Raw genomic sequence first — 11,323 nt, 5'->3', positions numbered from 1 at the left:
GGTTTATTGCCTATTACATTTACATTGTATGTAAAACATTTTTTATCGAAACAACTCATTTGCGCGTGACAATTGTGTGTGCTCGCTTTTATACCCGGGTGCTGCCTGCTGCTGCGACTCAGACTGACAGTGTGGATTATAAACTCCGCCCCATCGGACACGCGGGTTATCTTTACTGGCGTATGTTCACAAACACACCAGCTAGAAGCGGTGTGTCCGGTTCTACTCATCGTCCGTCCAGGTTGACGTTGTTATTAAGACAGAACGAACCGCGTTTTGACACATGACATTTTAAACCTCGGTGCTAAAACCATAACGGTAAGTACGGTAGTCATAGAAAGTAAAGCCATGCCATTACCTGGTTTGCTTGCCCGTTACTGTTACAGTCCGCGCGCTGCCTAGCTAGCGTGTTGTGGTAGAGATAACATTAGCTAATGCTACACACACTAGTAACATTAGCTAGATATTAGCTACATGCTAGATATGGCGTCTTGTGTGGGTTTTCATTCATTGACATTGGAGCCATGTCAACAACCGCTATATCTAATGCAATTTGTAATCATTTCATGTCACATAATGTTGAATGTTGTATCTAGTTAATATATTATTTATGATACTGTATATCCTTGATATATCCTTACCCGCCACACTGTCGTCGGGCTTAATTGGTCCCTACGGGACATGCCCTTTCACACGGGTTAGAGAGTTACGTTGTGATATAACTTTATCTTTTAAATAATATAGTATATAACTACTCAGACTACAGAAACATTGAAGTCGTTACTGAAGACCCACCTCTTGTCCTTTGCGTTTGATTGAGTTGAGCTTGACACCTTGACTTCATTGTCTGTTGTGCTACAATTATTAAAATACTATTATGTGCACATATTGTTTATTGTTTTATTTTGTTGTTTGTGTGTGCTCAGCGCTTTAGTCAAATGTGCCATACTAGTTACTAGTAACTGATACTGATACTGCTTTATACTATTATCAGAAAATCTGGATGGCATTTCAGACTGACCATTGACATTCACATTAGAGAGATGGCGAACACCCAGGGCTCACAGATATGAGCTTGGGTGTGATCATTGAACATTTGACACTGTCTCTGTGATAGCGCCATCACTGAAGTGTAGCTTAAAGGTTTACAGTCTTAACTTGCACTCCAGTCTTACCTTTTTATTTGTTGAGTTAAGTTTCCTTCCATTTGATGTGTCTACAGGCTGGATGAGTGGGCCATTCACCTCCCCCTCTGCAGAGGTGGCTGAGATGAACCGCATCCATTTTGAATTGCAGTACACAGAGGGAATCAGCCAGCGCATGCGGATCCCTGAGACCCTCAAGGTGGCCTCAGAGAACGAGACAGGGTCTCTGTCACTTCAGCATTCCCTCCCCATGCACACAGCTCTGATGCAGGTGCCAGAGAGAATCATCGTAGCTGGTGAGGACAAGAAGATTAAAAGGATGCATGGCACAAAATACCCCACATATACACAAAACTGTGCATAGAATTTGGAAAACTGAGGTGCACCAAGGGCAACACACTTTTGTAATGTTTTAATATCATTGTGACCTTCAACCACCAACCATTTTTATTTAACTGTCACTCTCCTCCTCACTTCCTCCACAGGTGATGATGGGGACTCTCGATTTTCTCGTCCACGAGACTTGGACCTTATTCAATCCATCCCTCCCATGGACCTTCTGAGCATGAAGGCCCCACCACGTATCCTCACTCTATCAGAGCAGCCACTGGACTCCCTTGAAACTGAACAAACTGCCACTTCACAGAGCATTCCCATCCATGTGGTACTGGTCAAACCATGGTTTTTATTTGGTTTCCTTTTATTTTTTCCGATCACAATTCATTTAATTTACTGAACTTGACACTGATCCTAATATTGGCGCCCTATTACACTATAATGCGCATTATAAAACTATAGAAAGGTAGCAGCCTGTAGTTAAACACTCAATGTCATAAAACATGGCAATTACATCTACAATAATACTTTTGTGGTATGGTCAGTAAATATAGTATATATCAGTAAGTTTATTAATTATAATATTGTAGATGCAGTAACATCTTGAGTATTAATCAGATTAGATTGAGAAAGGTGTAAGGCCGTGAAGTTAGAGTGGGAAGCTGATGATTTTAAGTTTATCTGGTGAAAAACAAAATATAAAATTCAAGGTGGAAATTTCCTAAAATCATCACTGAAATCATGTAATGTAAACTAGCTAATTTGAAAGTGCAATAAAATAAACATGGAAAAAAATAAACATGGAAAAAATAACATGTTAGGTTGTAACCTTTTTCACTTTTAACCCTTTTGTGTCTATTCATAGGCCCACTTTCATGCTCGGTCTCGAAGGGAACGCAGTGTCAGTGAGAACATGTCTGCCCGCCATAGCGGTCAGATTGTCAGAAGTGATATAAGGTGAGCACACATCTACAGTGCTCAACCGCTGCTACCTCTTCATTCTTAATTTAATACCTGTTATTCTTATTTCACTCTTGGTTTGTTTCAAAAAAATCTTATTTCTTTACCGTTTCTCCCCACTTGCCTCTCTGCCAGTGTAACCCCTTCCCCTTCTGCCCCCCCAGTCCGGTTGTGTCCCCCTCTCTGTTCCCCTGAGGATGCTAACATCAACCTGTTTACGGCTACGGGGTTCCTGTTTTATATCCAGTCAACAACACGTCGGGCATACCAGCAGGTCCTCGAAGTGATGGATGACAGCCACCGCAGGTCATTTCTATTGTCTTTGTCCCTGTATTTCTCAGAAGTCACTCTATTCACAAAGTTCCTCAGAACAAACAGCTGGCCATGGTTGTGAAATGATGTGAAAGCGCTCGCAAAAGTAATTTACACACACAGCTGTTTGAGTTGCACGCACTACCGCGGATCTCATTTGTGCTCGCGGATTTTGACTTTGATTTGCCTTCATTCAGTTCACCTTTTAGCCATGTGAGGGAGCCTGAATGTTCATATTGTTCTGATAATTGCAGTCTACTAATAACATTGAATCTAATATGAAAGGCTAGTGTACATTGTTTGCTTTACTGATGAGAGGAAAAAAGACTGTTGACTCCACCTAAAAGCATTTATTTGGTCTCATTTATAAAGTATTTAATAAGTGTATATGTTTTTACCTATTGAAGATAGTTTGAGGTGATGTAAAAATGGTCAGGAACGTTAATTTATGTGTATTGGAAAAAGTTCTCTTTCAGGAAAGTTTCTGTAGCTCTGAGCTCATTTAAAGTACGTCCCTGTTGTCATTATTCTAAATTGTGATTTATTGATCTCCACAGGACACACCTGGACCTGGCTCTGGATATAAACCCTGACGAGTCTGGCTTAGTGGACGCTTCCTCGCTGCGACGACAGGTAACATATCTCACCCACCTACATGACTGACTGTGTCACTGTGCGCTTCTTGTGCTTCTCCTCTGGTGAGCATACTGTGCCTGTTGTGAGTATTTACCAGCTGCGACAGCATGTGGCTGGTATTGTTTTCACTATGTGAGTCTGTCTGTGTGTCATCATGGCAAAACGTGGTCCTGGAGACACCTACACATCACAGCTGATATGGTACAGTGAAGGCGTGCTGACACAACAATCTTATGTATCCCATAGCAAAGATGCTGGCACGCAGCCAGTGATAAGATACAGCTGGGATTTTAGATACTCTGATATAAATAAACAAATGCATTAGAAATGCAAGTACTAATCATCATCATCATCATCAAACTACCATGAGCCAGTACGAAAGTGGAAAAAGATTTTCTTTAAAACTAACAGCATTGTTCAACTGTTGCGGCTGTAGTTATGTGGTTTGATGTAAGATTGTTTTTGACGCATAATCTCACGAAAAAATCAAAAAGGAGGGGCTCCATCAGGTTCTTCATGTCTGTATAGTCACTTAAGTTGTTTTTCTGACATCGTCTTGCATACCTTAAACTTAATAGTGGTAATTCTATGTATATACAAATCTTACCCAGGCCCAGTACAAGTGCTGTTTTCACCTTTTTTTTTTTAAATGGAGAAAAACTGTTTTTGTGGTCCATCAGATTGTGAAGTTGAACCGGCGTCTGCAGCTGCTTGAGGAGGAAAACAAAGAACGCTCCAAGCGAGAAGTGTTCCTGTATTCTGCTACAGTGGCATTCTGGCTAATTAACTCCTGGATCTGGCTTCGTCGCTAAGTTTTTGCAAGACTGATCCTCCCAAAACACTGGAAGCCAACGCAACTCCTTGTTAAAAGTGCAACCATTAAAATACAGAGATTTTACTACATCTAAAGGCAACCACGGGAAACTACAAGAACATCGGCAAATGTCCTCCACCACAATCCTCTGTTTCTTTTGCAAATTCTATATTGGGATTTCACTTAGAAATTTCAAACATACTGCTGAAGATAAAACCTGAGGCAGTAAAACATAACCAAAGTTTTCAAAACTGATGATATACCTATGTTTGGTCCATTTACAAAAAATCCCATTGGCTAGTGTTCACACATTAAACTACAAGTTTGCTTTGGTCGGGTATAACACCACTAGAACTAGAGGGAAAGCTAAAGTTAGCATAGCTCACGTTCAAATATTCATCTAACAGGACAAAGCACAATGAAACTATAGCTGGATGTTTGCAAAATGTTAGCAACTACTTCGATGTGGTGAGCTAAGTTGCTATTTTGCAGCAAAAACAAACTACTAGTTACCTTATTTGGCTAAAATTAGCTTCGACATAGGTTGCTGTCTGACTCTGAATCACTGCCAAACATTCTCCGCCTCTCAATTACTGCACTGATGTTCACTTATATTTAGTAAAACTAAATGTGGTCCGGATAAAAAAAAGTTTAAAGTAGCAAAACCGTGTCTCATATTATTCAGCAAGAATTGTAAAACCTCACTGATGATTATGGTTGTTTGTGCAAAAATTCCTGATTGCAACTATTTAATGCTCATTAAATGCGCAGCAACAACCGATGTTACAGTGACGCCGACCATCAATCATCTTTGTGAGAGTAAACAAAATGTGTAAATGAGACTTTTTAGCTTCAGGAACAGAATCATTAAAAGGGAATCAAGGATTTACTTGAGTGATAAATGTTTTGGGAACCAATCCCAGAGTTGGAACTTTAGTTACAGGAACAAGCTTCAGACCTGACCTGTCTTTTTTTGTTTGAAATTGAAGTGTCAAAGTAAGAAGACTAAATCTAGAAATAGCCATAACATTTACCCTGAATGTCCTTTGAGTTCTTCTATCACACAACACATTTGTATAAAATACTTGAATAGCCTATTGTTGTAAATGTTGTAGTCTGTTTACCTCTTTGGCAGTGACTTGTCTATGGATTCTGTTATGAGCTTGATGAAGTGTAAACAGAAATACTAAGGGTAGGGTACTAAGGATGTTATCTGTGCCATGATAATGTCCGTCTCCCCCCCCCCCCCCCCCCATGCTGTTTCCAAAGTTTGAATTTGTTTTTCCAGAGAACTTGAATGTGTGTTTTCCACTAACCTGACATTAACCGAGAAGACTAAAAGCATGGACTGTGGTTTTATTCATCATACAGTGTGATATAAATCTAAGAGCTAGTGTCAGTGTGATCATGTGTAATAGATGGCTATGTACATAACATATTGCTGTCATTACTTTACAATAATGATACAAGAATGTTTTTCATGGAGGTTTATTCATCACATGCAATGCAGAGACATCAACAAAGTCACGTGTTTTACTGTCCTTGTAATAAATGAATACATTCATTGTTGTTAATAAATGATCAACTCCTCCAGAGCCCTGTTTCTGTACATTGCTGACCCCTACTGCTCTAGTAGCTGGTGTGCATCCATACTGTGCTGCACCAGGAAGATGTCCCGAGGATGTTAACTGGACATCGTTGGAGAGAGATATCGTGAAAGTAAATCAAAAGTCAATTTATACTACCAAAGATCCTCTACAAACGGCGATTAATTTGGATCAAGCTCAACCTGTTTTTGTTGTTGTCTATTACCGGAAGTCTCCATAACAGACTCCGTGGTGCCGTCAACACAATGGGGATCACCAAACTGGCCGATTTGATCCGCCAAGATGCTCCCGATGCTATTTCTAGAAAGGACATCAGTGACTACACGGGTAACACCGCTGATCGTGCATCAATCTCGTTGTTCTACTGGCGCGGTTTTATCTTTTCGTCACATCAGACGGAGATTGCTCACAGCTAACGTTAGCATACAGTCACGTGACTACCAGCTGGCTTCACGTTAGCAAACTTTGTTGTTTACTGTAGAACTATTACACTACACAACAAATCCTCTTATGGAGTACTACTAACGTTACTTCACTGAAACATATCAGTTACAACATTAATGCCGTCAGTAATAATGGTTCAATAATATATCTACATTTGAAACACTAAACTATTCTGCATAATGAGTACTTTTACTTCTGCTACCAATTATTTTATGACACTTTTTTGACTATAGTTTTTTATTAAAAATCGTGATACATTATTTGTGGCCTGTGGTATTACTACTTTTACTTAATCATAATGATTTAATGTAGCTACATACACTCAAATCTGCAACACTGCCAAAGCATTAATACTGCTGTTCAAAATATTTACTTTTAAATCCTGCCATTTAATTGAAGTACGGTAACATTGTTTGCATATTTACGTAATAGACTGAATGAATAGGAATATTGTCCTCTGATATAAAGTGGAATAAATGTGTTGAGTTCTTCGCAGAACCATTTTAAGTACTGTACTTGATGTATTGAGGACATAATAACAAGTGGACATAATAGACGTGCCATTTATGACTACATGAATATTGTTTGTCATATGGTGCTGATGATGCTGGTGGTGTGTTACCCCCCCCCCCCCACAGGAAAAGTCATCGCACTGGATACCTCTATTGTCATGAACCAGTTCCGTGCTGCGAAACCTTCACTAAAGTGAGCTCCTTAATGACCTGTGACCCATTCTGTCTTACTGAATCTAGTAAGAAATTAGATCTTTTTTTTACATGCACTTCCTCTTTCTCCGACCAGCAACAATTAAAAATAATATGTTAAACAATGTACCAGGGTTTCTACACTTTGGCCAGTTTATTTGTGTGAAATGTCCTTTATTTCTTCTCTGTAGCCCTCTGACAGGTCTCTTCTTCCGCACACTCACCTTCCTGGAACATGATATAAAGCCAGTCTTTGTGTTTGACGGGAAGCCTCCAGAGGAAAAGACAGCTGTTGTAAGTGACACCTTTGAGACTGTATCTTTAGACTCAACATGCCACTAAACACATCTTCCTGGTGTGTGTAAAGTCACTGCTCAGAGAGAGACTAATCTGGACGCTAATCTGGCGGTAGAACTGCTCTCCTTACATGTGTTGACTGGAGAAATATCTAAAATGAGGAAGTGAATTCAATGGGCCAGCGCGATATGATACAGACGGCGAACACCTGTAGTGTAATACAGATGACTCCACCAATGCTGATCAAAGCTCCTGTTTTTCCTGCAGCTCGAGAAGCGAGCTGAGGCAGCTGGTTTGAGGTCACCCAACCTCACAGGCGCAGGTACATCAACACAAATACAAGATGTTAGTGGTAGACTTCATTACATTCTGGAGAAATATACACTGGGAATATTATTTGAACATCAAGTCTTCTAAAGTGGATCTTGACTCTTGTGCCTCATGCAGCATCAGCCCAGACCAGAGATTGTCTCCAGCTCCTGAAGCTTCTGGGTGTACCTGTCATCCAGGTACGACCTGCTGAATATATTTCTTCACATTTCTCTCACTGTCTCTGTCCTAGCTTCATTCACTTCATGCGTTTTCATTCATATCTCCCTCTCTTTCTCTCTGTTTGTTGCTCCAGGCTCCAGGCGATGCTGAGGCGCTGTGCGCCCGGCTGGTGAGAGAGGGGACTGTGGACGCTGTGGCATCAGAGGACATGGACACACTGCCATTTGGAGCCAATATTCTCATTCGCCAGCTAAACGCCAGCAGGGACAGGTATGAACTGTACAGTTAATGTGTTACGTTAAGGATTGTACTGTAGTTTTCTTATGTTTTAATCCATTCCTTTGTCTTAAACACATTCATGCTATGCTGGCAATTTACATTGACATTTAATTGTTTAATATCAATGTAATAAAAGCCTTTGGCCTACATGCTTGCTTAAGTATTCTTCAGAACCTCTGACGTCCAAGACTTGAAAGAACATCAATCCATTACTCTGTGTTTCTAACAGACTCAGAAGCTCATTCAGTTAGCGACTAAAGATGCCTCAGTGTTCTACTGAATGATTCAGAAAGTCTTTTGTTCGAGCAGTGGTCAGATTTTTTAAATGAACACTTTTAGATGTTTTTTAGATGTAACATCTTGTGTGTATGAGTTTCCCCTTCACACAAGGTGATCTGAAGTTGCTAAGCCGTGGTGGTATTGATGCACAGCCATCACTTGAGGCTATGAATCCAGTAGTCAGACATCATCCTGTCAGCCTCAACTAATGTTGATGTATCGATGGCACTGCGAGTGATTTCCTCGTGTCACTTTATTTCCAAAAATCGAATCTATGTCTTTTAGCTTGTAGTGTTTTTTTCCCCGTTGATGATCAACTTCTTTGACTTTATGACTTAAGTTAAACTCAATACCCAACGGTTATACCCGAAGTCGCGCCCCCCCCCCCCCCATTTGGAGATGTCCTCCTCCTCTTCTGAACTTTCCCCTAGACAAGTTACACTGTGTACCTCGGACAAGTCATAACAGAAGGTTTTTTTGATGAACCACAGTCTCCTTCCCCACTCGTCTTCTCCTGATTTCGCCTCTGGCCCCCCGTCACAGCGACCGGCTCTTGTCTTTTCCCTCCGTTACAAATCTTGCCCTACTTGTTTATCTTCGTCATCCCCCCTCTATCTTCATCCGGGCTCCAAGGCCTCCATACTAGACTCCCTGTCTCAGTGTCGTGAATAAATAACATATGACAATGATACAGGCCAATATCACAGTATGAATGTGAACATACTGTACATGGATACATTTCAAATTATGGATATGATTGATTTTACACAAATATATTTCAAGACACAAACACATTTTTCTCCCACAAGCTGAAGGCGGACTGTGGGTTTTCTAAACTGATCTAACGTTGATCTATGCTCTTCTTCTTCTTCTTCTTCTTCTTCTTCACAGTGAGGTTGTGGAATATTCTTTAACCAAGCTGTTAGAGAAACTCCAAATTAGTCACGAGGAGGTGAGACTGAAACTTTTAAGATGTCTTTCAAAGCATATAACAATAATAAATATATCATAATTCATAATACCGCTTCACAGAAATACTACAAACAAGTCCTCAAACTTTCCTTCTTTTGCTATTTTCTTCCACCAGTTTGTCGACTTGTGCATTTTGTTGGGCTGTGACTACTGTGACAAGATAGCCGGTTTGGGTCCAAAGAGAGCTCTGACATTGATCCAGAAGCACCGTACTATTGAGAACGTGGTTTTGCATATCAACAGAAAGGTACTACTTGGACAACCAGTGTTCGGTGTTTTTCATTCTGTTTTGTAGTGTAAGATCTGATAAGACACTAATATCTGCTGCCTTTCAGACCCATCCCGTGCCACATTTCTGGAGGTACAAAGAAGCACGGAAGATATTCTTGGATGCATCACAAACGGTCGCTCCTGAACTGGCCTGGACTGAGCCAGATGAAGAAGCCTTGGTTGGGCTCCTCTGTCACGTAAAATACATTAAGTACGTACGTTTTTCTTATTTCACATGCTTCTCTGTGTCTTTTAAAGGCGGTTGTGACTGAATACGTGTTGATATGTTTTTAGGGAGGACAGGGTCCGTCATCGAATGGAGAAGTTCCGCCAGACGCGGGAAAGTAAGCGGGAGGAGAGGGAAAAGGAGAGGGCTGAAGGACGTAGCAAGCAGAGTCGTATGGAGGACTTCTTTAGAGTTACCAGAAAGAGGGAGCGGGTGAGCTCAACATAACAATCACCTACAAAAATATGTATATTTTAATTTAAAGGTGATCAATTGGAGGAAAGCTATAATGATTAAATTTACTTAAAAAATATTTAAAAATATCTTTGAAATAATTGGATCAATCATGATTTTTACTCTATTCAAGCAGTCAGTTATGACCCGAAAACAAAAATAATTTTCAGTTGTTCCAAATGTGGTGTGCTGATTAGCCTGAATAGTTGTCTTTCTTCCTCTAGCCCGTCGGAGCTGCAGACCCTTTAAGCAGCAACAGAAAGAGACCAAAGTCAAAATGAGGCCGCCAACATCTCCCACTTGCTGCCGGAACCATTCCACCATCCAAGTTTGAAGATTTGTAGACACTTTCTAAGCTGTCTGCCTGTCCAGACTTCTCAAACAATTAACGGACAATCATGTGATCCAGATCTTGAATTTCTGCCGTGAGGGTATTTTCTTTTTTAAAATCATGCTTCATTCCTGTGTTGATGAGAACGTCTTGCATCTTCAACATCCATGAATTTAGATTTTATCTTCTGTAACACAAATAATTGACAAATTTCAACAGTTTCCGAGGCTGCAGCTTTACATGTTGAATCATGGTTTTGTATTGGAAGAAAACTCTGCTTATCAAAGGGCCTTCTAGTCACCTCATAATTTAGAAGAAGCTAAAACAGGCGTCTTGCAAGACACTGACTTCAAGTCTTTGTCTCTACATGGGAATGATCTGGTCTTAGCAGCAGTGTCTGCAACAATGTAGTTTACTGAGCAGTTATTCAGTGTATCCAGCAGTTTCCTGCAAAGCCACCAAGACAAGCAGAGCAGGCGGTAGACTATGAAAGAGAACAGTGTGATCACTGTCATGGAGTCCTTCCCCCAAGCCAAAACTGGAGACAGGGGACGTCTCATCACTAGATATTCAATGAGCACCTGTTGTGAAAAGCGTGCCAAGAGAGAGACCAAAGACTTGAATTTTAAAACGTGCACTAAAGTGGGATCAAGTTAAAAAGAGATAGCGAGATGTATAAAAAAAACATGTGATAAAAAAGTTTGTATTTTGAAAATACAGTATACTGTATGTTTTATATTGTGTTTTCATATGTAATGCTGTCGGCCATTTTTAATTAAAATACTGTTGAAGTTAATGTGTTTGTCTTATGCAAAGTGTGATTTGGGTGCTGTATGTTTTCATAGCACCGTTTTTTAAATACTTTTTTCTGATGTATTTCCGAATAACAAATGCTGCTTTTAATGAAATTACGAGGCGTCATTCCAGACCAACAGGTGGCGCTTGTGCTTGTGAAGCCGGTTTGTTTCACACTTTGTTTGTCGTG

General features: G+C 40.3%; 2 protein-coding genes across 2 annotated transcripts; both read left to right on the top strand.

Moving 5' to 3' along the window:
- The first annotated feature begins 160 nt into the window (after window positions 1–160).
- On the top strand, window positions 161–5,798 carry LOC142956926 (mitochondrial fission factor homolog A-like). The gene is made up of 7 exons (XM_076098713.1): window positions 161–318; window positions 1,223–1,441; window positions 1,631–1,809; window positions 2,347–2,438; window positions 2,577–2,747; window positions 3,311–3,386; window positions 4,070–5,798. The coding sequence occupies exons 2-7, from the start codon at window positions 1,228–1,230 to the stop codon at window positions 4,199–4,201; spliced, it is 864 nt and encodes a 287-aa protein (XP_075954828.1). The 5' UTR covers window positions 161–318; window positions 1,223–1,227; the 3' UTR covers window positions 4,202–5,798.
- On the top strand, window positions 5,795–11,134 carry LOC142956925 (putative flap endonuclease 1 homolog). Its single transcript, XM_076098712.1, has 12 exons — window positions 5,795–5,922; window positions 6,022–6,137; window positions 6,893–6,959; window positions 7,150–7,252; window positions 7,523–7,577; window positions 7,703–7,764; window positions 7,881–8,017; window positions 9,197–9,257; window positions 9,393–9,524; window positions 9,613–9,758; window positions 9,842–9,986; window positions 10,232–11,134. Exons 2-12 carry the CDS (start codon window positions 6,056–6,058, stop codon window positions 10,286–10,288), a joined length of 1,047 nt encoding a protein of 348 aa, XP_075954827.1. The 5' UTR covers window positions 5,795–5,922; window positions 6,022–6,055; the 3' UTR covers window positions 10,289–11,134.
- The last annotated feature ends 189 nt before the right edge of the window (window positions 11,135–11,323 follow it).

This window comes from Anarhichas minor, unplaced genomic scaffold (assembly GCF_050575085.1).
Source record: "Anarhichas minor isolate MPS153535 unplaced genomic scaffold, ASM5057508v1 ptg000024l, whole genome shotgun sequence".
Classification (NCBI taxonomy): domain Eukaryota; kingdom Metazoa; phylum Chordata; class Actinopteri; order Perciformes; family Anarhichadidae; genus Anarhichas; species Anarhichas minor.
The sequence above is the reverse complement of the archived record's forward strand: the minus strand, read 5'-3'. Positions and strand labels throughout refer to the sequence as shown.

Bases quoted from the DNA above. Each gene is read 5' to 3' on its own strand.
- LOC142956926 (XM_076098713.1), top strand. From the start codon at position 1,228: ATGAGTGGGCCATTCACCTCCCCCTCTGCAGAGGTGGCTGAGATGAAC. The intron at 1,810-2,346 runs GTACTGGTCAAA...GTCTATTCATAG, and splicing joins AGAGCATTCCCATCCATGTG to GCCCACTTTCATGCTCGGTC. The intron at 2,439-2,576 runs GTGAGCACACAT...CCTCTCTGCCAG, and splicing joins ATTGTCAGAAGTGATATAAG to TGTAACCCCTTCCCCTTCTG.
- LOC142956925 (XM_076098712.1), top strand. From the start codon at position 6,056: ATGGGGATCACCAAACTGGCCGATTTGATCCGCCAAGATGCTCCCGAT. The intron at 9,258-9,392 runs GTGAGACTGAAA...TTCTTCCACCAG, and splicing joins TCCAAATTAGTCACGAGGAG to TTTGTCGACTTGTGCATTTT. The intron at 9,525-9,612 runs GTACTACTTGGA...GCTGCCTTTCAG, and splicing joins TTTTGCATATCAACAGAAAG to ACCCATCCCGTGCCACATTT.